Genomic DNA, 25,221 nt, shown 5'->3' with positions numbered 1-25,221 from the left:
ACTGATAACCCCTGTATGCTAGTCAGTTCCCACCTCCTTGCTGTGCTGCCGGAGCTAAGAATTGCCACTGCCAAGAAGAGAGAAAATTCTGGTGCCCCTTATCAATTAAGTGGGGCTATTGTGGGCCAATCTTAGAATCTAATCACACCACCACTGACTGATTTGTTCTGCTGTTGCAGCTGAACTTTTGGAATGCGGCTTGTTGATATGTCAGGGAGCACTTACTCTTGATTTGAGGCAAGAGTTTTTATTACAGTCATGATTTTCCCCTAGATACTTTGTATGGGAAACACTGCCACAGAAAACCTGACTGCACGCTAGAGATTTGATGCATTAAGGCTTGCTTGTAAATATATCTTATAAGGGCACTGTCTTCAGGTCGTCTACGTTGGTTGCTTTTGAGAGAAGCTTTGCGTATTTCACTTTTTAAAAAATTGTCCTTTTTTGACTGGTAATTATCAGATTAAGCAGTGGGAAGTATGTATGTGTGTGTTTTAAGGAAGAGAATGATCTTCTAGTGAGAATTACTTAAGTTTAGCAGTTTTTATAAAACTGTCAGGTATAAAAGACTGCAGTAGCATAAGTTCCATGCAGATTTCACTGCCCTTTATTTTTTTCTGGTGTAGGCAAGTGAGGAAATCAACGTTGAATCCCAATGCAAAGGAGTTCAACCCTCGTTCCTTTTCTCAGGTAAGTTTCTCTCTTAAAAAAAAAAAAATTAGTAGTAATACTTCTTTTCCCATACCTGCCATCTAAATTCAGTTACTGTATGCTAAAACAACTTCTAGTTAAAGTTCCTTTTTCTTATGTGGTAATTAATGTATATTTTTGAACCATAAGAAAAAAATCCTAGTTTTATCAAATCAATTAATAATGTGGTCTGAGGCAAATTTTTTAATCTTTCTGACTCAGAATTTGAAGACAGTTGGCCTGCTAGGCTCTCAGGTTCATAGATATACTGTTATTATTTTACTGACTTTGAAAGATATGTTTATTTTTTAATTTTTAAAAACACTTTTTTCCAGTTCTTAAAGATCATCACTGCTTTTTTTAATAGCATTGTTAATTAATTGATATAACATTAACTTTCTACCAAGTATTTCTTTTTTTTATTTGAAACACTTGCAGGTTTATTTTCTGTGAGATAACTTTCATTAAGAGATACTAATTAGCAGTGAGTAAAACTGAGAAAGATGGGGGAAACCAGTCCTCAGATTGTAGTAAGTTACCTTTTCACCTTAAGATAGTTGATTTTTGTTTTTGCAGCCAAAGCCTTCTACCACCCCAACTTCACCTCGTCCTCAAGCACAACCTAGCCCATCTATGGTGGGTCATCAGCAGCCAACTCCAGTTTATACTCAGCCTGTTTGTTTTGCACCAAATATGATGTATCCGGTCCCTGTGAGCCCAGGCGTGCAAGTAAGTTATAGAATTTGACTTGTTCATTTACCCTCTGTAAGTTATTTACACCAAGTATTCTGTGGGTGCGTAGTGACTTGCAGTGATGTTATAACAGAGATATTTAAAAGTGGAGCCATGAGACTTCCCTGGGGGTCCCATTGTTTAGGACTCTGTGCTTCCATTGTAGGGGGCCTGGGTTTGATCCCTGGTCAGGGAACTAAGGTGCTTTCCTGGTGGCTCAGACAGTAAAAAAATCCTCCTGCAATGAGGGAGACCAGGGTTCAATCCTGGGTTGGGAAGATCCCCTGGAGGAGGGTATGGCAGCCCACTCCAGTATTCTTGCCTGGAGAATCCCCATGTACAGGCTGTACATGGGGATTCTCCAGGCAAGAATACTGCTGCAGTCCGTGGGGTCGCCAAGAGTCAGATAAGACTGAGCAACTAATCACACCACAGGGAACTAAAATCCCACATGCTGGGTGGTGAGTCACCCTCCCTCCCCGCCACCCCCCAATTTTTCTCTATAAAGTGGAGGCATGCAGTGTGGTATGTTGTTAGTATAAGGACCTAAATATGAAAATGTTTTCTGGTCGGAAAGATGATTTAGATTTACTGTAGTTTGGGATTTGTCCTTTTAGCTATGGGTGTGATTTTATCTTTTTAATGACTATTAAGAATCAGGAAACTTCAGAGCTAGCTTTCTAGCAGTATACAACTAGGAGAGAGTGGTAAGATACATTCCTGATATCTTGAGAGCTTAATCTTCATTTTCTTTTTATTTCCTTAAGCCTCTATATCCTATACCTATGACGCCCATGCCAGTCAATCAAGCCAAGACATATAGAGCAGGTAAAGGTGAGAATAATCCTGCCTGTGTTGCTTGTAGTCTGCATGCTGCATGAATGAAATAACTCATTTTATAATGAGTAAATATCTGTGGTTCAGTTTTGACTTTTCATAAAACTTCATTGACTTTTGGATGTTCAATGTTACATCAGGTATTTAAATGGATTTTTATGACCAAAAACGGGAGGAGAAATACGAGTTGTGAATTTCAAGATCCTCTTCACAAAAAATAATTGAATTTTGAAATGTTCAATGTTAAATTTGTGAAGATGGTTTGCTGAATTAACTGCTCACATTCTTATGTAATAAGTAATTTCCCCAAAAAATTTAAAATTTTTTTGTGAGCAGAGATGGCTCACTTCAGAAATTGTTAAAATGCTGTTAGAGAAATGTTTCCTCATCTTTAAAATGAGAATGTTGCATGATCTAAAAGACTTCATTGAGAAAACACATACTTATCTTAAAAGGAAATATTTTAATGTTGAAAAACATTAAAGGGTTCTCCCTTTTGCCATTTGGGTAATTAAGAGCAGTTGTTTCTATCATTTTATTGAGAATAGAAAGTAGAATGGTTTGTATAATAAAGTCACTTCTCAGTGCCCAGTAATTACCTCCATCACAAAAATTTCACTTTTTTTTTCCCATTATAGTTTATTGCAAGAGACTGACTTTAGTTCCCTATGCTATATAGTAGGGCATTGTTGTTTGTTTATTTTTAATATATTGTAGTTTGTATCTGCCAGTCCCAAGCCCCTAATTTATTCTTCCATCTCCACCACTCTCCCACCACTTTCCTCTTCAGTAGTCATAAGTTTGTTTTCCGTCTGAGTCTGTTTGTTTTGTAGGTAAGTTCATTTGTGTCGTATGTTAGACTCTCATACGTGATATCATAAATGTCCTTCTCTGACTTGACTGTTAGTATGATAATCTCTAGATTCATCCATGTTGCCACAAATAGCATAATTTCCTTCTTTTTTATAGCTGAGTAGTACTGTATTTCATATGCATCACATTTTCTTTATCCATTCACTGATGGCATCACTGACTCGATGGACATGAGTTTCAGTGAACTCTGGGAGTTGGTGATGAACAGGGAGGCCTGGCGTGCTGTGATTCATGGGGTTGCAAAGAGTCGGACACGACTGAGCGACTGAACTGACTGACTGACTGACTGACTTTATCAAAAAACTTTTTATCCATCTGTTCATGGACATTTAAGTTACTTCTGAGACTTCGCTGGCTGTCCGTTGGTTTAAAACTTGTGCTTTCACTACCATGTCTCTGGGTCCAGTCTCACATGCCATGGACATGGCGCGGCCAGGTAGATAGGTAGTAGTTCTTGGTTTCCCTCCTAATAAAATGCTGCAGTGAACATTGGGGTACATATATCTTTTTGAATTAAGAGTTTCCTTCAGATATATGCCCAAGAGTGGGACTGTTGGATCATTTGGTAACTTTAAAAAATTTCACTTCTTAAATTAATAAGCTTTCCACAGTGTTTGAAGCAATTGCAGTTTTGTGCATGTTAGTAATTAAAATTCTGTTTTTAAAAAAACATGTATGAGGGGAAATTGCCTGGCGGTCCATTGCTTAGTTAGGACTTGGCGCTTTCAGTGGCAGGGCCTGGGTTCAATCCCTGGCTTGGGAACTAAGACGCGACAAGCCTCACAAAGCAGCCAAAAAAACTATAACCTCTATCTTTCCTTTAGAACACTAGAACCTGTTGGAAGAATTCTACCTTAGATCATTTAAGGTTATCTTGTAGGTTAATCTTATTCTGAGGGCCTGTTGTTTTATTTCTACACACTTTGTGTGTATCATATTAAAAATATGGATATTTTTATTAGGTAGCCAGAGTGCCGTTATCACACTTTATAAAAATAAACTAATTCCTTTTTATCATCTAATAACCATCATAATCAGATTACCCTGATTGAGACAGGAATATATTTTTACAGTTGGTTTGAGTGTGGATCAAAATAAGATCTTCACATTATTATGTTTGTTACATGTCTTTGTTTTCCCCTATTTTTACCCCTGCTGTTGCTTTGTGACAGAAACCGATTGTTACGTAGTATATCATATATTTAGATTTGTCTCTTCTTGTGATGTCATTGATTGCATTCAGGTGTAACTTTTATGGGAAGAGATAAGAATACTTGATAGATATTTGTGAGTGCTCTATGTTGGATCATTTAAGAGGTACAGTATCTGGTCCTACGTTGAATTATGGTAAGATTTATTAAAGGCTCAAGTGGTGATAGCCTGATCCTCCCCTCTCCAATTATAAAGTTTTCTGTCAAGTCTGTCATCTTATTTATTGATGATTGATACTTAACAGCATCTTTTCATTAGGGCTCTGTGCTGTCATGTCCAACTCTTTGTGACGCTATGGACTATAGCCCTCCAGGCTCCTCTGTCCATGGTATTTTTCAGACAAGGATACTGGAATGGGTTGCCATGCCCTCCAGGGAATCTTCTTGACCCGGGGATCGAACCTGCAGTTCTTAGGTCTCTTTTATTGGCAGGTGGGCTTTTTATCACTATCGCCATCTTAGAAGCCCCTTCATTAGGGCTGTGGTTCTCAAATTCTAGTGTACATTAGAATCACTTGGAGAGTTTGTTTTTTAAAAAAAAAAACAAAACACTAATTGTTTGGCCCTATCCCCAGAATTTCCAGTTCAGTAGATTTGGGGCATAGCCTGAGAATTTACTTTTCTAGTGCAATTTATCGGAGAAGGCAATGGCAAGCCACTCCAGTACTCTTGCCTAGAAAATCCCATGGACAGAGGAGCCTGGTAGGCTGAAGTCCATGGGGTCGCTACAAGTCAGACATGACTGAGAGACTTCACTTTCACTTTTCACTTTCACACATTGGAGAAGGAAATGGCAACCCGCTCCAGTGTTCTTGCTTGGAGAATCCTAGGGACAGGGAAGCCTGGTGAGCTGCTGTCTATGGGGTCGCACAGAGTTGGACACGACTGAAGTGACTTAGCAGCGGCAGCAGCAGTGCAATTTATTAAAAAAACAAAAACACAGTTCCCCAGTGATCCTTTTGGTACAGGACCATACTTTGGAAATCACTTTAATTAGGAGTTTGAAAACAGTGATTTCTGAATTTCTCTCATTGCTTCACCACTTACTAGCTAGACTCATTCAGTAAGGGACTTCTTTTTAACCAGGGCTGTTTGGGTGTCTTAAAATAGTTTGTACAGAAAAGTTATGAATACATGTATAATTTTATATATTCTTGTATAATATATATATTCTATCTTATATATTTGTATAATTTTATATATATTCATTGTATTTCAATTTTTTTTTTTTTTTTTTTTTGCGCTTCTCTCATTGTCCCATCTTTGGTCAATGATAATCGCTTTACATTGGCTCTGTCTCCTTTTGGTACTACTCATTTGTCTCTGATAACTTCCTATCTGCTATGAATAACATGTCTCAGGCTAATCTTCTAACACTAGACCTGGATCAGTAATCCTGCAGGCAACCCTCATTCTCTTTGCTGGGAAATAGTGTTTGGAAACCATTTTCTGGTCGTTGGGTATGCTCATTGCTATTGAATTAATAATATCTGTCTTTTACCAAATTATCACAAAGCTAAGCTGCCTAAAACAGCAAACATTTTATTTTACATGGTTTCTGAATGTCAGCAATCCAGGAGCCTCTTAACTAGGTGGTTCTTCCTTAGAGTCTCTTAAGCAGTTGCAAAAAGATGTTGGCTGGAGCGGGAGTTATCTAACCTGGGGCTGGTGAATCTGCTTCCAGATTCAGAGTTGTTGGCAGGATAGTTCTGGTCATAAAATGGCAGCCAACTTTTCCCATAATGAGAAACAACCTAAATGGAAGCCACAGTTTGTTTTACAGTCTAACCTTTGAAGTAACCTAGCTTCATTTCTGTCATTTGCTCTTGATTATGTGGAGCAAATCTGGTACATGTGGAAGGGACTATATTAATATAAGCATGTGAAAACCAGGAGGCAGAATCATTGGGGGCCATCTTAGAGGCTAGCTTATTTACATTTTCCTATAAGGTGTACAAGATGTTTTCAGAATATTGTCTAACTTGCTCTACAAGATAAAATTTAAGATTTCTTTAGTATCTCACTAAGAATTCTTTTTAAGTGTCAGTTTTCAGAGTCAGGAATTGGTACCCATGATACTTCGAAAATACCATTTTCTGTAGTCACTGAGTTATGTCAACAATGGGACACCTAGGTAGGTTAACCTGATTGAACTTGTTAACATTTGTAATGATATTTTATTATTTTAATTTTATTTTTTATGTATGAAATATTTATTTTCAAAGTGAAAATTGCATAAAAAAGGTTGTTTAGGGAAGTCTTGCTTTCATCCCAGTCTCTTAATTTGTGCTTGCCCTCATCACTTCCATCCCATTAAGTGGATTGTCCCTTCTACCATTAGCAGCTGATGATTTAAAATTAATTTCTGTTTATCTTTACACTGTCTATTTTTACAGTTGTTTTTTTGCAGATACTCTGTTTTTTAAAAATGGCTCTATTTGGATTGTTGACCTTTCGTTTATATAGTTGACCTTTGAACAACTCGGGGGGGTTAAGGGCACTGACCTTCTATGCAGGCAGAAACCGAATATAATTTATAGTCAGTCCTGCATATTCATAGTTGCAGATCATCCAACAGTGGATGATTTAGTGCTGTAGTATTTACTATGGGAAAAAACTCTGTGTAAGTGGACCCACACAGTTCAAACTTGTATTTTTCAAGGGCCAACTGTAATTCGAATGCCATAAAATTCATCCCCTCAAAGTATACAGTTTAGTGGTTTTTAAGATATTCTCAGAGCTGTCCAGTCATCACCAATTTTAAAACATTTTTATCACTCCAGAAAGAAACCCCATATCCTTTAGTAACTAATTTCCTCTCACGCCATGCATGTACACACTTATATCCTAGACATGCTAATACACTTTTCTCTGTAGATTGCCTGTTCTGGATATTTCATGTGAATGAAATCATATTGTATGGAGTTTTTTGTGACTAGCTTCTTTCATTTAGCATGTTTTCAAGGTTCATCCGTGTTGGAACCTCTATCAATATACACTTCATTTCTTTTTATGGATGAGTAATACTCCGTTGTATAGATACTGGTAACATTTCACTTATCCATTCATCAGTTGATGATTCTTTGGAATGTTCCACTTTTTGATTATTATGAGTGATGCTGAACATTATACAGTTTGTATGTGGACTTACGTTTTCTTTTTTCTTGGAGTAGAATTTTCAAGATTTTCCTTAGACCCCTTTTTTTTCCTTTAATATTTGTGTATTTGTATATTTATTTGGCTGTATTGAGTCTTAGTTGCAGCGGGCAGCCTCTTTGTTGCCCTGCAGCTTGTGGGATCTTAGTTTGCAGGCCAGGGATTGAACCCATGTCTCTGCATTGCAAGGCAGATTCTTAACTACTGGACCACCAGGGAAGTCCCTCCTTAACACTTTTTTTTTTGGCCAAGGCTTATGGGATCTTAATTCCCAAACAGAGATATTCTGATTCATTTGGAAATTGCCTTATATACAGTATAAGGTATGAATCCAGATTATCTTGTTCCAAATAGCTCTCCAAAATTTTTAACCAGTTTTGTTATTCTATAGTTTACATACAGTAAAATGTCTTTAAGTGTACTTTTTGATGAAAACAACTCCAGTACCACCCATTCCAGGCAGCAGCTGACCTACTTTCTCTTACTATATTAGATTTGACTTTTCTAGATATTTTTTAGTAAGTAGAATCGTGTGTTGTATTTTTGTGTGTCTAGCTGATTTGAGAATATTTCATATTATTACCTGCATCATTTTGTTCCTTTTTATTGCTGAATAGCATTCCATTTTAATGATTATACCATGGTTGGTTTACCCATTACCATTTCATGGGTATTTGGATTATTTTCAGTCTTTGGTTGTTCTCATAAAGCTTTTAAGAGCATTTGTGAACTAGTGTTTGTGTTAACATTTGCTTTCATTTCTCTGGGTTCAATATCTAGAATTAGAGTTGTTTAGTTGTATGGTAAGTGCAATTTCAAATTAATAAGAAACTGATAAATTGTTTTCCAGAGTGGTTGTGTCATTTTACATTCAGCTGATCAGCCATGTGTGAGCGTTATGGTTACTCTACATCCTTGGAAACTTTGGTATTGTCTGTTTTTTTAATTTTAGCCTGTCTAGTGGGTCTTGTTAACTCATTGTGATTTTAATGTGCATTTCTTTGATGATTACGGATTTTTTTTTTTTTTTTTTAAAGAAGTTTTATTTATTTATTTGACTGCCTTGGGTCTCAGTTGCAGCGCATGGGATCTTCATTTACTCATGAGGAATCTTTCATTGTAGACTCTCTAGTCGGGGTGTACCAGTTCAGTGGTTGTTGTGTACAGGCTTAGTTGCTTCACGACATATGGGATCTTTGTTCCCTGACTGGAGATCAAACCTGCGTCCCCTCATTGCGTTAGCTATATATTTGTTATCATTGCTTTAGCTGCAATCTCTGAAACTTGATGTGTTGTATTTTCATATTTCATTCAGAATGTTTTCTGTCTTATGATTTCTTTAACCAAAAGGCTTTAAATCTTAGTAATGTGTTTGTAATCTCCAAATATTTGGTTATTTAGGATGTAGTGATACTTCTGTTTAGTTTTTCATTCCATTAAGATCAGAAAACAAACTGCTATGAAATGCCATTTTCATCCTATATTAAGTATCCATGTGTAGTTAAATCTATATCTGGATTTTCTCTTCCATTCTGTTAAATTGTCTGTCTTTAGATAGACTACTTTCCCATCCATCCACTCCTAATATTGATTTTTTTTTTTTCCCCTCAAGTGTTTTTGACTTTTCTTTCCTGGTTATTTTTCCATATGAACTTGATATTCAGGTTGACTACTAAAAAATCAGTTGACTTTTAAATAACCTTTTTATTAATTGACAATTTCAAACGTATATACTCATAAGCAGTTTGAATAGTACATCAGTGTAAAAGTACTCGTCACTCAACTTTAGTAGTTAGAAACTCACGGTCAGTTTTGTTTCATCTACAACATCTCTCCCCACCTCAGATTGTTTTGAAGCATATCCTAGATACACTATTTTATTTGTAAGTATCTTATAATTCTTAGAGTCCTGTAAAAACAAGCATAAAACACTACAGTTCTCCAAAAATTTCCCAGTTTTTAGAGCCTAGAAACTTGTCATCCTCTGCACATCTGCCTGCTGTTGTCTCACTTCCATATTAAAGTCCTTTTCTAATGCAAAAAAAAAAAACTACAATGCCATTATTACACCAGAAAGAGTTAACCAGGAGTTCCCTAATATCCTCAAATTTCTGTGGCTGTTGTTAAAATATGTATTTTTTACAGTTAATTTGTTCCAGTTAGGATTCATGTGAGGTTTACAAGTTGAATTTGTTTTTCATGTTTAAGTCGTTTTTAAAGTTATTTTATGTTGTAAATTTTTATTATGAAAATTTAGGCAAGTTTTGTTCATTTATACCCTTACACTGTTACCCTAGGTACCATTGTCATTTCATTAATCAATACTTTTGTATGTATCTTTAAGAGTTGTGGACTATTTCTTTTTTTAAACCATAATACCATTACCTGAAATAAATTATAAATTATTTCTTGCTATCAAATATCTAAGCACAAGTTTTTCTTACTGCCTTAAAATTTTTTCTTAATAGTTCGCTTGTTGAGCCATAGTCCACAATCCACACTTTTCATTTGATTGCTGTCTCTCTCTTAATATTAACTCTTTTTATTTATAGTTTACCCCTTGGGTTTTCTTTCCCCTTTACATCTTATTTAAATCCAGTTTGTTTGGCCTGCATTCTTGCCCACCATCTGAACTTCATGGATTGGATCCCTGTGGTATTGGTTAAAGTGATCCTCTGTCCGCTATAGGTCTCTGATAGTATATAAATAAGAAAGACTTGTTAAGTTGAGGTTGTATTTTTTTAAACTTAACTTGGAATATTTCATAGATGGTGTGTGTAGTTTTATTAGAAGTCAGTGTCTGATCTCCTTTTTTTTTCCTTTGATAGTAGGAGTAACTTGACTGCCTTATATATCCGGGATAACATTTCATACCAGCTCTTCTCTGTTAGCAGCACTGGCAGTGACTGTCTAGGGCTAGATTCATTATTTCACTAAGGATTGCAAAATGATGACATTCTCATTCTGTCATCTCTTCTTCTGTTGTTAACTGGACTATTTCTATAAAGAAAACCTTTTACCTTGTTAAGCTATTTGGTTACCATGAGGTACAGCTTGAAAAGGAAAGGTTACTAAACTGCCCGTCATTTCAAAGCAATTTTCAAAATAATGAGTTGGTTCTCCATTATCTCCATGACCGATGAGGGTCTGTTGTTGTTCTGTTAGTATGAACTCCTGGATGTTAACATTAAGTTTACCAGTTGGCATTTTCATTAGAACCACATTAAATTTATAAATATATACTTTAGACATTAACTTAGGTGAGTGTTATCTTTATCTTGTCTTCCTATCCACAAACAAATTATGCCTTTCTGCTTGTTTAAATCTGTTTCTCTGTCTTCAGTAGAGTTTTTTCAGTTTTTGCCTCAGGTGGTTTCTTTTTTTATTGTTAATGTAAACTGGGTTCATCTTTCCATTGTATCTTCTAAGTAGTTACTCATGAAGTAAATTTATGAAGTGTGGTATATGAAGGCTATTGGCTGTCTTTATGTTAACTTTATATCCTGCTACTTTACTCTTGTCAAATAACAGGGAAAATTAAGGACTTGATTCTGAAATACAGCCATTTCATATAGGGCATATCTTTCGTTCGTGATAGTAGTATCTTTTTGCACAAAACTACCTCTTTGTCTTCTTGGTGCATGATGCAATTCTCATTTTTGCATCCTGTGAGAAAAATTGGGTTTTGTTTGAAAATATGCTGAAGTCAGGAACATTTGGGGACAGATATTCTTGAGGGGGGAGGGTGGTTAAATAGGGTGGGGATCTGCGTATTAAAGGACCTTGATTAGCATCCCTGGCCTCTACCCATTAGATATTAGTAGCATCCTCTCCTTCCTTAACTGTGACAACCGAAAATGTCTCCAGACATTGCCAAATGCCCCTTGAAAGGCAAAATTGTTTCCAGTTGAAAACCACTGACAAAAGGAAATGGCTAAAGTATGGCCTATCTAAACTGTGGTTTAAGATTAAGGTAGATTCAAACTGGAGGGAGTGGGACACAACCATAAAACCAGGTCGGTCTCTGTATAGATTTAAGATTGTATTCATTGTTTTTATAGCTAGAATTTTTCTTTTAGAAATCCATACAGTTGACTAGCTTTTGGGGAAAAAGAAAGGATTATAAATATAAAAAGAAATAGACAAACTCATTTGATAAAAGTGATATTTGAGTTTGGGATGGTTTTTCTTTCTTAAAGGATATGCTTTTTCAGTATGGGGGAATCTCAAGATTGAATTCAGAAAAATATCCTTACTAGTTTGCTCTGTTTCAAGCTTGCTTTTCTAAACCAGATAATAAGTATATATAGCCAGCTTTCCTACATATCAGCAGCAGTCAAATATTTAGCAAAAATATCAGATGTTTTAAAAAAAAATCTCTACCTTAACAATTAGTTCTGATGATTTTGTGACCATATGAAGTTATACATTCTTTGTGTCCTGTGGAATCAGTGGTTTACAGCTTTTTCCCTTGAGTGGTTTAGTTAACATAGCACCATAAACCCATCACAGGCAACAGTTAGTGCTGTAATAAACATGTGAGAAAAAGATACACAGAGTATGCAACTTGCTCTTTTGTAGGGGACTGGGAAAGGCCAGAGATGGCAGTTGACCTAAACTGTTAATGATAGCTTTAATGGGGCAGATTATAGGCAAGAACTCTTACTTAGAAATCTGCAACATGATAGCGTGTGATAACTATGTTTGATAATGAGCAAGAATTCAGTGGTGGAAAATTTTTAAAGATGGAGTTAAGATTAGTGTTGGGTCCCTTTTCACTTTTTTTGTTGTAGTTTTGTTTTTCTTTGAGTAAAATCCAATGCCCTTCTCTAGCCATGGCATAATTTAGTGTATCAAACAGGGATGATCTGAGAAATAATAAGGGAAGTGTTTCATAGTGCTGTTAAGAGTCTTGTAATTACAGGGACTTGATCTACTCTGTGGGTGATCGCAGAGTGTCTCTCTGAGAATGTGGCTTTCAAGCTGACTCTTCAACGACAAGTAAAAATTTTCCAACCTGGCAGTAGGGAATTGGGGATTGAGGCTGAGGAATAGCATAGATGATAGGAAAACAGCCCATAGTGACTGAAGAGGGGTGGGTGCGGAATAGCATGGCACTTGAGAGGCAGGCAGAAGTGTCAAATCATGCAGAACCTTATGGACCAAGTTCATGTATTTTATGCTAAGAAGATGCTATTTTCTAATATTATGTCATTTTTTCCTGCAGTACCAAACATACCCCAACAACGGCAAGACCAACACCATCAGAGTACCATGATGCACCCAGCTTCAGCAGCAGGCCCGCCAATTGTGGCCACCCCACCAGCTTATTCCACACAATATGTCGCCTACAGTCCTCAACAGTTTCCAAATCAGCCTCTTGTTCAGCATGTGCCACATTATCAGTCTCAGGTAAGCCTGGTATGACCAATAACTCTTAACTGTTGTTCCATTTAAGTCAGTTTCAGTGTGATAAAGGGGTTTTCCTTATATTTTGTGTTGTGTGCAATGGTGGAGATAGACACCTAAGGATTTGGGGGCCCCTATTAACAGAAAGGTGCTGATCAGTATAGGTGTTTCAAAGGAAATAGCCAAAAACTGATTTAAAATTTTCTAAATTCTGTATTTAGAAGTTTTGGAAACCTGTAAACCATGAAGTTAAGACATAACTAAAATCTACTTAATTGTATCTGATAACTTTAATGTTTTTTCTTAATTTTTTGTTTGAACACAGCATCCTCATGTCTATAGTCCTGTAATACAGGGTAATGCTAGAATGATGGCACCACCAACACATGCCCAGCCTGGTTTAGTGTCCTCTTCAGCGACTCAGTACGGGGCTCATGAGCAGACGCATGCGATGTATGGTAGGAAACACTTTTTGTTTTTTCTCAGTGTGTGTCTTAATGTGTTACTTCTGTTTAAGAATAACTCTGCCTTTTATGACGTTGAGGGTCAAGAATCTTACCAAAAAAAAAAAATCTGTTTCTCTCTGACCTAGTCTGTAAGTCTTGGCAAATCATTCCTACTTCTGTTCTTGAAATTTCTCTCTTTAACTAAAAATATAATAATGTGTGTAACAGAAAGCATCTTTTGTAGAGAAAGGTATCTTCCTTTTCTTCCTCATCAGTAGCATCATTTGGTATACTCTTCCTAAGGCATGCAGGAAGGTTTTTCCGTAATGAAAGCAGTCTCTAGCAAGAAAACATTCTCCCTCACTTTTTACTCTGGGGGCCACTGACATATTTTTGATTGCTATTTGTTATAATACTACTGTGTTTCTTCATAATGCTGTATTTTAAGTGGTCGAAATTGTGTAATACTAGATCTACTTTAGACAGAGTCATACTGTAAGTGTAATCAGTATGCAATGATAAAAGTATTCTATATAAAATTAAATAATATATATAAGACTACAAAGCTAAATTGCCATCTTAGTTTTGTGGCCAGAGAACTTTATACAAGTCAACTTTGCAGCTGTCTAAAGTACTAAAATAATACCATTTTCAATGTTGAGAATTTAAAATAAAATTCCTACCTTATATTTTGTAGAATAGGATTAATGAGTCATCTCATATTTTTCAAAATGCACCTTTAATTATTAATAGTACCAGTTTTATTGAGATCTAAATTTTGTTTTGAACTTTTCTGAGAACTCCTTTACTGTCATTTAAGTTTTCCCATTGGCATTTCAGTTTGTTTTGGAGTGGGAAAAGAGAAATTTATTTGTACAGTTGAAAAGAGAACAACCCCTATGAGAATGAAATTAATATTACATGCAGCTGCATGGACCTTTCATTTTTAAAACCCCTTTAAACTTTTTGAATGACTAAGAATGTAAAGACTTTCAGTTTTTTTAACTTTAGATTACAGTTTATAACGTTTTGTAGGTTAATAGGAATAGAACTCAGGCAGCAACAACCATTCTTCTTGTCACCCAGAACTCAACTTCTAATGTTTTCTTTTTGGAGGCATGCTTCTTTCCCACTGGTTCACTAATCATAGAAATTTTACGTGACATTTTTTTAATATAAAATACTTGTCAGATCTTACTTTTCCATACTTAAAATCTTTTATTGTTGATTATACTCTTTCAAATTTAAATGATGTGCTTGCAACATTTTGAAAACCTTTCAAGAAACCCATCCATAATTTAATTGAAAGGTTGACAGACTAATTTGGTTTATGATTTTGGTTATGATCTCCTGTCATTGGGTTGTCTTAACCAGGACTAATTATGTGTGAAAAGGCATCACTGATTTATCACACTAAGTTTTACACAATTTGTATATATTTCAACAATTTTCCAGTTTGCTAAAGTCTTAGGTGAAGAGTTCATAATGATTGTTTATACATACATTCCTGAATACATCATGATATAACAAGTGGAAAAAACATTTCTTTCTTCCCATTTTCTGGCATACTCCTTTTGGAATAAGATCTGAAACTTTTAAGCTAAAATTTCCTTTGCTTTTAGAGAATAGCTATTTGTGTGACCATGCCTTTTGCGATATTGTAGTAATACTGTTGAGCAGAATCTTTCTCCTCGGTGTATTCACTCACTGCCAGCATCTGGCTTTGTCTTTTGAATGGATATTCATTGGTTTGAAACAGCCAGTACAGTACAGTAAATACTATATTTGAGGCACTAATGGTTTTATAACTGCTTTCCAAAATATTTCCATTTGAAAAGCAGTTGGTCTCAGACCCTGAAGTCCATTCAAATGTGAGTAAACAGAAAAATACTGCAGAGAAACAGTATACTAGACCTAATGTCCAGTGAAACTTAGAATGAACTAGTCATCAAAGCTACTTCTTTGATGCCAGGAGAAAGTTGGCTCCACCATATCTGAATTACTGTCCTGCGATTTACACAGATTGAGTTTTATTGATGTCTGTTGATGAGGGTAGGCTAGGGGCAAAGCTGTACATAGATTCGGTATGATTATTTTTGGTTCTCTTTTGGACACTTCATACGCTGAAGAAGATACCAGGAAATGAATTATTTTGTTCTTTACTGCAATAAACCATAATTTAATCTGCTGTAGCAAGTTTATTTATTCGTCAGTAATTTATTTTAGATCTTACAGATTTTTCAGACTTTAAACTTTTACAAATTTTTGTACATTTTTTTTGTCTCTAAAGAATGTAAATTTTTAAGTACATTATTTTAAACTGTAAGATAAAATTTGCATAGAAATGCTAATTTTATACTCATTTCTCTTAAACAGTTTATATTTTATATTCCAAAAGGAACTAGATGATTTTAATATGGATTATTTTTTAAGCTACATCCTATCTAGATTTTTTTATTTTAATGCAAGCAAAAAATATGCACCCAGATGTTGATGACAGTTGTTACGTTACCTTTTTGTCGTTTATTAATCATTATGGTCATAGCAAAAGCCTTTGAGAATAGAAATGACTGCAAAATGAAAGGCTGGTTATTGTTTTAATTTTTTTTTGTATATTTACTGTAAGTATGCTAACAAATCCCTGAACATTTATTTAAGGTACTAGGAGAAAACATATTCTAAGTTTGTTGACCTTGTATTCTTTCTAGCTATCTTAGGAAAGACTTTGATGACAAACTTCATCCCTTTGACCTTAATTTCACTTTAATCATTCTCTCTGCCCTCTTCCTCCAAATAAGTTACTTTTTGTTTCCTTAACATCTAGTATTAAAATTCATCTGATTTTGTTCCATTCATCTTGTTTTGTTTTCCCTTTTAGAAATGGTAATAATGAAACTTCCTCTGCTAACTAAAACCATCAGGAAGAGTTAAATCCAAAATCTTCTTCTTTGGGTTTATTTTTGGTAGTTTAATGCTGATAAATTCAAAAGTACAGTAGGAAAAATATGTAAATTATTAATTCATATATTAATCTCCCTTACAACCTCCTGTTAACATTTTGGTGCATATCCTTAGAATTATACTTATACATCCACGCACACCCCTTTATGTAGACAGTTTAATAAGAAATGATATCATACTCTTGTTTAATATTACTGTTACTGTATTTCTCAATTTTTGGATCCATTACCAGATGCCTAGTAAACACCTTACGGAACAAGATGTAAGGTGACATTTCTATTCGTAATGATTTGCAAAATTGGACTAGTCTTTTGAATGAAACTTGGTAAATATTGTTTTATATTGGTATATTTTTTATATTAGAGTTGTTCAGTGGAATGCAGTGTTGGTCTTTTTATTAGATAATGACTTTATTCCTTTCATTTAAGCAAATGAGCATGTGGAACTTGACAGCCCAATACAGAAGAAAAGTGTCTTTCGCTTCAGCCCTATCTTACTTAATCTTGTAGTATTGTTTAAAGTGCTTGTCATCTCTTATAAAATAAGAAAAATGAATTATGCATGAATACAAAAAGAAATTACTAAATATATCAACCTTTCCAGAAAATTAGGAAAATGCACACCTCAAAAGGCTAATTAACCTTTCTATTTCCCAAATTCAGCATGTCCCAAATTACCATACAACAAGGAGACAAGCCCTTCTTTCTACTTTGCCAGTGAGTTGGGTTTTTTATACTAATTTTAATTTGAACAGTAAAACACTTTTTAAAGAATACATGTTAAGGGAGTAGACTTGTTGAGCAGTCTTTTCCTTGTGCCAGACAAAATCATTAAAAATACATATATCTGAAAATAATTCAGAGTTTTTAAAAAGGAAGTATAACCCAGCTTAAGAAAGCTGGAGTTAATTTAAAAATTGACTTGTTTCAGAAATTAATTTTTGCATACCAAGCAAATATGTGACTGTTTTGGAATGCCTAATACATTCCTTGTTCAGAGAAAGTTTTCCTAAACAATCTTTTTTCATAGCAAAGCAAAACAAGCCACAAGTGTAAAACATACAATTTTTTTTTTATATCCTGGTAAGAAAAAATTTATTCTTACAAGGATTTTTATTTGAACAGGGTTGAAATACTAGGGGAGAAGCATTTCTGTATTTTCAGTCTTTGCATGACTACAGGTTTAAAATATTCAGGTAGCAGACACCTCATGGATGTCTTGAGCTTAAGCAGGAAAACATGACCTGGCAGCCACCAGAGATTACCTTGAGTAACACCAGCCCCTCTCCGCAGTGGAAAGGTAGATCATTGCTCTTAAATGGAGAAAGTCTGAGCAGGGATTTCTTCTGGAAATGAACTTGTAAGGTTTGTTTTCTCTATTCGTAGGGAAATCTTAAGGTTTATTCATGGACTTTTGCTATTTGGACAGGGAAGTCACTAACTTGCAGAAAACACTTTCGAAACGGATAATAGTATAGTATGTGGTCACTTTATGTGAAATACTGTATTCTCAAGACTATTAAGGATTAAAATGTTATCATAAAGACAAATCTTAAAATATTTTGGAATAACTGAATGAATATACTAGGTGGCAAATTTTAAAAAGCATTGAGAAAACATTTTGATATTAATTGTGCCTTGGTATCCAAAAATAAGTGCATAAATATTATTTATTTGGTGCTAGGAAATGTTAACAAATTTAATCCTTTAATAGATGCTCTTTAAAAAGGAGTCTTGCTGTGTATATAACTACTGAAGGGGAATTCTGTATGTGGTATAGTATATAAAAGACAGTGTCAGTAACGCTATTAATGTACTCAGTTTGAGGTCTCAAATGTAGTTATCCTCACCATCTTACTGTCTCTGTTAGTAGATTTGGAGTCAGTTTCCTGGGACGTAGCTAAAAGCTTAATCATCACACCTAAGCATTAACTGCCTTAGCACAAGTTTCCCTAAAAGAGAATATCAGTATTTTTTAAAAGAAACTAATAGCGGGACTGCAGTTTGTAATTTAATTTGCTGATTTATACCCCACCTCCTTCTAAATAAGCTTTTTGCCCTGTTTTTTTGGTCTAGTTGCCTTTTATTCCCCTTTTAAAAAGTTTTCAACTTTCCTTCACTTCTTTGCTTCTGAGTTTAACATCAAAATTAAAAGTTGGGAGATTTTGTTTCATTTTTGAAGTTTTGCCGTGCTAGTGACATTTCATGACTTGTGCATCCAAGGCCAAAAATGAGAAAACCTAGTTAGAAATTAAATGCACAGCTCTGTGGGCTCAGTTGGCTTCAGTAGGATCAGTTATGACTTAGAAAACTTTTTGGACTGTGGTTATCTGGTGGAGAGCTAAATCAGAATTTTTAATAAAAATAACTTTATTTTTAACCTCTCTGGAATCTTTAGCTAATGAGTATGTATAATCATATCAGTTAAATGATAGATTTAGCTTAAGAAAGCCCAGAATTTTCTTTCACTCTCCACTTTTCCCTTTCCCTAATTCTTATTTTCCTCATTTACTCTAACTTGGTTCCTTTCTCTCTCTCAATCTCTCTCCCCCCACCCTTCCTCCTCTTTTAAAAATTTCCCTCCTACCCTAGATGTGTTTGTCACTTTCTTAAGTGAGCTTTCAAGGAACCAAAGTATATTTTTGTTATTACCATTAAAGTATCGTTTCCACATTTCCCCCAATTAGTTGCTCAGATTTTGTATTTGAAGAGGAAAAGAATTCCTGGATAAGGTACTTGCTTAGCAAGCATCTTTTCAGAAAGTTGATAAACAGAGGAAGATATTTCTGATCAGACATGCTTACATTTTATTTCCAGCCTATGATGTCTGTTTAAATCTGCTTAATTTTTCTTATAATGCATTGTAGTTTATTGATGTTTAGATAGGGAGAAGATGGGTTTTTTTAAGCAAAATCCTATGTAGAGGCATTCAGCTCAGACCACTTGAAGTATTTGTGCTATGAATGTAAATGAGATATAGATAGCCTTTCAGTATTGGCAAATAAATCCAGAGGTGCCTTTTAAAAATGCATGGTAAAAAAAAATACTTCTATCTTTATTTTTCTCAAAGTAATTTCAAGATTTTAACATTTTTCTAATGGGTGGATCATTAGTTAATTATGAAACTTCATGGGCATAATTATTCTTTGTAATGGCCATTCTCTAGCACCCAGCTAGAGTTGGTTGATGTTTCTTTTTATTTCTTATTACTTTGCTTACAGGGTAATTAGAAAGGAAAGTTAAGTTTTCAGTACCAAAAATTTCTTGAATAAATAGGGTTAAATAAGTAGAAACTCTGAGATTCTATAGTCTACCTCTATGAAACTTTATAAATAAGAATTTGGATTCAGGAATTGCTTTTCAGTTTAAGATTTACAAGAGCAGAGGTTCAAAATATGTGTCAAGTCTTTTAGACTAAGTGCCTAGACAATTTGTGGGGATCTGCAAGTTAATTTAAATGATGATGAATGGCCTTTTAATAAGCCAATGAAGTAGGAAAAAAGACACTATTTTCATAAATTCATAGGATTGTGAAACTCAAGAAAGCTGTTAGTACATTATTTTTTTCCACCTCCCAGGTAACAGTCACTTGACTTGTTAAAAAAACACCCGGAAACTATGTTGCCAGTTTTCCTTGTTAATATGTTGCAGTGTGTGTTAACTGTTACAGTTTGGGGGTTTTCCCAGGGTATAAACAGAAGTGCTTTGTTGAATCTAATCTAGATGTTAGTATATATGCCCACTAGGTGTTAGCCGTGGATGCACAGGTGATCCTGGCGCTGGCTCTTTGCCTCTCCTTCTCTCTTTAAAGGGTACCTATGTTGAGGAGATGACCAGTTGGGCTGGAATGTTGGTAGCCCCTGGCCCTCCAGTGTCAAGTATTATAGAATTGTTTCATGTGCCTAACCTGCATAACATTTACATGGGATTCACCCAGAGCCATCTCTGCTGGTGACTCAGCAGCCGGCCTACTAGACTGCTGGAATCAGGGTGCCTGATCCCAAAGGCGCTTGCTTCTTCTTGTCAGTCCCCTGTGTGTAACAACATATGAAGAACATGAGGAAGTATTTTGAAATTGTTTCTGTGTATGGGCATAGCTTCTCGGGGATTTCAGGATTGATTTGAGAGAAGGCTGGAAGTCACACATTGACTTCTAAGATATGTCTTGAGAACACTGTCCTCAACTCATAGCCACATCGTGGTTAGAGTTGTGCTTATCAGTGTGCTATATTAGTAGTCACTGGAAGCAGTGAACTCGTCTTGTGCTTTTGAGTCTCTGATTGCTGTATTGGGATGACATGAACAAATATCTGACCTCCCTGTTTTGTGCCAACATATGGTCAGTGCTGGCAGTTACAAAGAATTGGCTTTGCGTTCTTACCTTTAATGAAACACATTTTTACTTAAACTAACCCATCATATCTCCTTTTACCCTAGCTAGTAAAATTTTTTCTAAAGGCTGTGATGCTTTGAAGGGAGTTCGATTTTCCTAAATACATAGTTTAGGTAATCCTAAACTATAAAACAAAGGTGAGAGATCTTGAGCGGGGAGGCCCAGTGAACAAACTGAGCAGCAAAGTGGCTACTGTAATCAGCTGAGAGAAATTGTGGTCATTTGGCCCTGAAGATAGAGCCCTGACCTTGCCACACACCTTATCCAGCCCCTTATTGCAGCCTTGATACCATCTGTGCCCACAGGACACTGCACCAGCTCCAGGGCAGTAGCATGGTGAGGTTAGCCAGATGATGGCCTTGAGCTACAGTGTGTGTGTGTGTGTTAGAGATTGAATTATTTCTGTCTGTGCTTTTAAGTTGCTTTTTCAGGAAAACCTAGTGACTATTTTAAAAGTAAATTTAAACTGATTAGATTTTGATACAGTATGTATGTTATGTGAATAAAATGCTAGTCTGATTGGTAAGCAGTAACTTTTTTTTTTTCCAAGAAGTGGATGGATTAAATGGAGTCAAATATAGAGATGGGTTAGGCATTGACCATCAAGAAAGCTGTTGATGAGCTGAAAGTTGATGAGGCATAGAAGAGCAATGAAGACCACCACACACGTTAATTATACACACTCCTTTTTATTTCACTTTAGTTTCAACTGGCTCCCTTGCTCAGCAGTATGCGCACCCTAATGCTACCCTGCACCCACATACTCCACATCCTCAGCCTTCTGCCACGCCCACCGGACAGCAGCAAAGCCAACATGGTGGGAGCCATCCTGCACCCAGTCCTGTTCAGGTAAGACACTCGGAGGCCTTCACCAGAATTGCTGCATCGTTCTGTTTACTGAGTATTCTTTCCAGTGCCAGGCAAGATGCTAGGTACCACGTGATCAAAACACCTAGCAGCCCTGCCTCACCTAGGAGCCAACATACAGCTCTGTAGGCTGTGCCCCCAAGTTTAATCACCTTAAGGTACATATTGAGAATAAGGTGATTGGGTAAGTTCTGAAAACTTTACCAATATAGAAAAATCTAACATAAAGTAAGGAATTTGCTTGGAACTTTTTAAAACTCTCATTTCTAATGTTTATGATACGATTTTGTTTTCCTATTAGTTTCTTTAGTCGTGCTTTTTAAGAAGGCACTTAAGGAGCTCTTTGGCATCTAGAACTCTTTGTTCCAGTTCCCTGAAGCAGTACTCTTGGTTCCCACTGCTTGGTTGAGGGCTTACAGTCTGATAGTCAGGCTTGTATCCCAGAAAGGAATGTCTCCTAATCTGTACTCTTTGCTGTCACTTTTCAGCACCATCAGCACCAGGCCGCCCAGGCTCTCCATCTGGCCAGTCCACAGCAGCAGTCTGCCATTTACCACGCAGGGCTTGCGCCAACCCCACCTTCCATGACACCTGCCTCCAATACACAGTCTCCACAGAATAGTTTCCCAGCAGCACAGCAGACCGTTTTTACCATTCATCCTTCTCATGTTCAGCCGGCTTACACCAATCCACCCCACATGGCCCATGTACCTCAGGTAAACCTGCTTTAGCCAACTTTTTGTGAAGACCAAGTAGGATATGAAAGTTATCAGATAAGCAGCAAAGAGCCAGATGCTCTTCAAGCTAGGAACCCCTGTGTGTGATGCCATCTGCTTGTCTCTTCTTTCCCACTCAAATACATGTGATCTGGCCTTAAATGAATGTTTGTGTGGTTTTGTAATGGGATCAGTGAAGTTGCTGATTGGTCAGTCTTTTGACATTTCCCAACTGAGGCCTTAAAAATACCTTTGACTCTGGAATGCAACCTAGTTCTTTCCTTACTGTGTCTGCATTGCTCTGTTTCTGTTAATATAGCTTTCTCGTTGCTATACACACACATATATGTACACATATTCCCCCCACACCTCACACACACACACACAGCTCTGGCAAAGAAGATGGGATTTCACAAATTCTCAACTCTGAGATGACTGCCCTGGGACTGTCCACTTGAATGTTAGTCACCTGAGTTCCTAAGAAATCTCTCCATTTGTTTCCCTGGCTATTCCTAAATCTGCTTTGACCATACGTTGTACTTCTTGAAAGGGCTTGGCCTTGTACATTGGTGCTGTGTGAGTTGAAGCTGGAAGCGCCCAGGTGTTCCCATTTTTCTTAAAGAGCGGATCTGGAAGCACTTGGAGCTCACCTCTAGCATAAGTTTCTAAAGGTTGAAAGGTGTGGTTGCTGCTGACCAAAGTTCAGTGTGATCCAGGGCCAATTTGAATTGTCTTAATGAGGAGAAGGAGCTGCACTGAAGCTGGACTTTTAACACTGTCCTTTGAGGCCCTCCCTGGAGCTGTTAAGGGTGGATCGGCTGTATTTGATGTCTCTTTCTGCTGCTTTCATAACAGAACTCTCTTAGGCAGGTCTCAGCTTGAACTGCCTCACTGAACTCTGTTTCATGTCATGCAGTGCACCCCTGAGTCTCTGGCATGGTGGGGCTGGAGATGCTGCTCAGTTGGAGCTAACTCTCAGAAGTTGACCTTGTAACTAGAGTTCCACAGCTCTGAAGTCTGGGCATCCTCCCCAACAAACGGGCAGGTTCTGTAGCGTGGTGCACTGCAGTGGATGAGTTGCTTTTGACAGTGGGGAGGGAAGCCGGTTTGGTCAAGTGTGGGGCAGCATGGTTTGGCTGAATCAGGAGCTTCGTGAGACCTTGGGGCCAGTAGATGTCTAGCAGAGGCTGGTGGCTAAGCAGTTATGTGAATTTATATGTAAGTTGGGGTTCCTAAAACCTTACTTTTGTGTTTTTGTGCTGAAAGAACAAAAAGGTTAACATCTGCAGGGAAGTCCAGATGTGCCCTGGGTCTACTTGAACGTGTTAGAATCAAGACAGGGTTTTCTTCAAGGCTTATCATGGTCTAGAACAGTGCACAGTATTGGAGGAGGAATCGAGGACTCGTCCTCCTTGCTCTGCAAATCCCTGCAGAGCTGGGGTCCAGCTCTTTGGGCTAAAATCTTTCCAACTTGACAGGAAGACCTGGTTGAACTCACTGTCACTTGATACAGGGATACTGGGTTGGCCCAGATGATTTCAGATTACCCCTCTCCACCTCACTGGAGCCATTCACTACAACTCCTGCTGCTGCTTTATCGGCGGATCTTTCAGCAGAGCAAAGTGGCCTGAGAGTCTTTCTCACTGCCTTGACGCATTCTTCACTGAGGTGTGCTGGTGAGCAGGCGAGAGGCAGAGGGGGAGGAGCAAAGAGAATATAGAACAGGAGTTAACAGTCACCACTTATAATGTAATAATCTGCTTTCTTACCTGAAGTGGATGATTCAGGCCCCACATGGAAGCCAGAGTCTAGAAGCATCATTGCATGTAGCCTCGTATTAGTTTGAGAAAGCCATGCTTGGATCAGGGATCTTCTTACCTTTGTGAAGACCTTGCCCCATACATAGAATCCAGTCATCAGAAATGTTGAAGCCTAGGACACGGCAGCCCTGACTTTTACCAAGGCTCATTGGGTGCCTGCCCCCTCAGTCTTACAGAATCTGCCAAAAGGTGAAGCGTGTCTATAGGTCAACTAATGGATCCACTAGGGAATGTCCCCAGAGGAAAGAAAGGGCCCTGAGGGCCCACTGTTGCCCTTTCCTGAGAGCCCCAACCCAGTGACAGGAACACAGTTGACATGTTGTTTAAGCTGGAGATGTTGCCTGTATGCGTAAAAGAGCTCTCTGTTTCAGGCTCATGTACAGTCAGGAATGGTTCCTTCTCATCCAACTGCCCATGCGCCAATGATGCTAATGACGACACAGCCACCCGGCGGTCCCCAGGCCGCCCTCGCTCAAAGTGCACTACAGCCCATTCCAGTCTCGACAACAGCGCATTTCCCTTATATGACGCACCCTTCAGGTGAGGCGTGTGTGTGCAGGGGCCGCCGGGCACCCCAAAGCATTCTGCTCGCACAGGTCGAATGGCAGGCAGGGCCAGCGCTTCAAGCCCCACATCTGAGAACTAGCAAGACCCGTCAGAGTGTGCACAGTAGGGACTGTGATGATCAGTTCAGTGTCAGGGACTGAGGCTTCCGGGAGCCTAGGCTGTGTGTGTTCTGATGGTATACAGGATCTGGCTTGATGAGAAGCAGCAGCAGCATTCTGTGTAGCTGATGCATGCTTAGGACTCAGTTGGCCTTCCTTGTTACACTAGGCTGGACAGGGCAGTGTTTTCCTTCCTGAGTCCCAACAGTCTGACATGGGGGGGGTTACCACCATGGCAGAGTTTGACTGTAGCTCTGGAGACTACTACTGATGAGAAAGTGCTGTGTATGGATTGGTTTTGAGTATAGAATTAGCTCCAGTCTATGCCCTGACAGGGAGAGAATGCCCGTGATTGTGCTCTAGTACTTGATGGCGGCCATGGCGAGATTTCAGTCTAACGTGTTATTCTGAAAGCAGCACTGGTGCTTGGTTATTATTTGGGGAGG

At 37.4% G+C, this 25,221-nt stretch overlaps 2 protein-coding genes across 7 annotated transcripts in view; one reads left to right on the top strand and one right to left on the bottom strand.

The window, feature by feature from the left end:
• ATXN2 (ataxin 2) overlaps positions 1-25,221 on the top strand; it is a 98,585-nt gene that overhangs the window by 72,466 nt on the left and 898 nt on the right. For 2 of the 6 annotated variants that reach the window (XM_088828181.1, XM_055405093.2), the window contains 9 exons: positions 627-690; positions 1,267-1,419; positions 2,190-2,256; positions 12,727-12,911; positions 13,234-13,366; positions 16,978-17,031; positions 21,411-21,556; positions 22,063-22,290; positions 24,482-24,650. In XM_088828181.1, coding sequence (XP_088684307.1) covers positions 627-690; positions 1,267-1,419; positions 2,190-2,256; positions 12,727-12,911; positions 13,234-13,366; positions 16,978-17,031; positions 21,411-21,556; positions 22,063-22,290; positions 24,482-24,650 — 1,199 coding nt within the window. The remainder of the gene's footprint in view (positions 1-626; positions 691-1,266; positions 1,420-2,189; positions 2,257-12,726; positions 12,912-13,233; positions 13,367-16,977; positions 17,032-21,410; positions 21,557-22,062; positions 22,291-24,481; positions 24,651-25,221) is intronic. The other 4 variants (XM_055405096.2, XM_055405097.2, XM_088828179.1 and 1 more) reach the window with 4 other exon arrangements.
• The window catches only part of SH2B3 (SH2B adaptor protein 3), a 41,492-nt gene continuing 38,554 nt past the window's right edge, over positions 22,284-25,221 (bottom strand). Inside the window, exon 8 of the mRNA XM_088828197.1 lies at positions 22,284-23,963. Coding sequence (XP_088684323.1) covers positions 23,791-23,963 — 173 coding nt within the window. The 3' untranslated portion in view covers positions 22,284-23,790. The remainder of the gene's footprint in view (positions 23,964-25,221) is intronic.

This window comes from Moschus berezovskii, chromosome 19 (assembly GCF_049115385.1).
Source record: "Moschus berezovskii isolate FMDL1 chromosome 19, NW_MosBer_1.0, whole genome shotgun sequence".
Taxonomy (NCBI): Eukaryota; Metazoa; Chordata; class Mammalia; order Artiodactyla; family Moschidae; genus Moschus; species Moschus berezovskii.
This window is presented reverse-complemented; position numbering and strand designations above follow the sequence as displayed.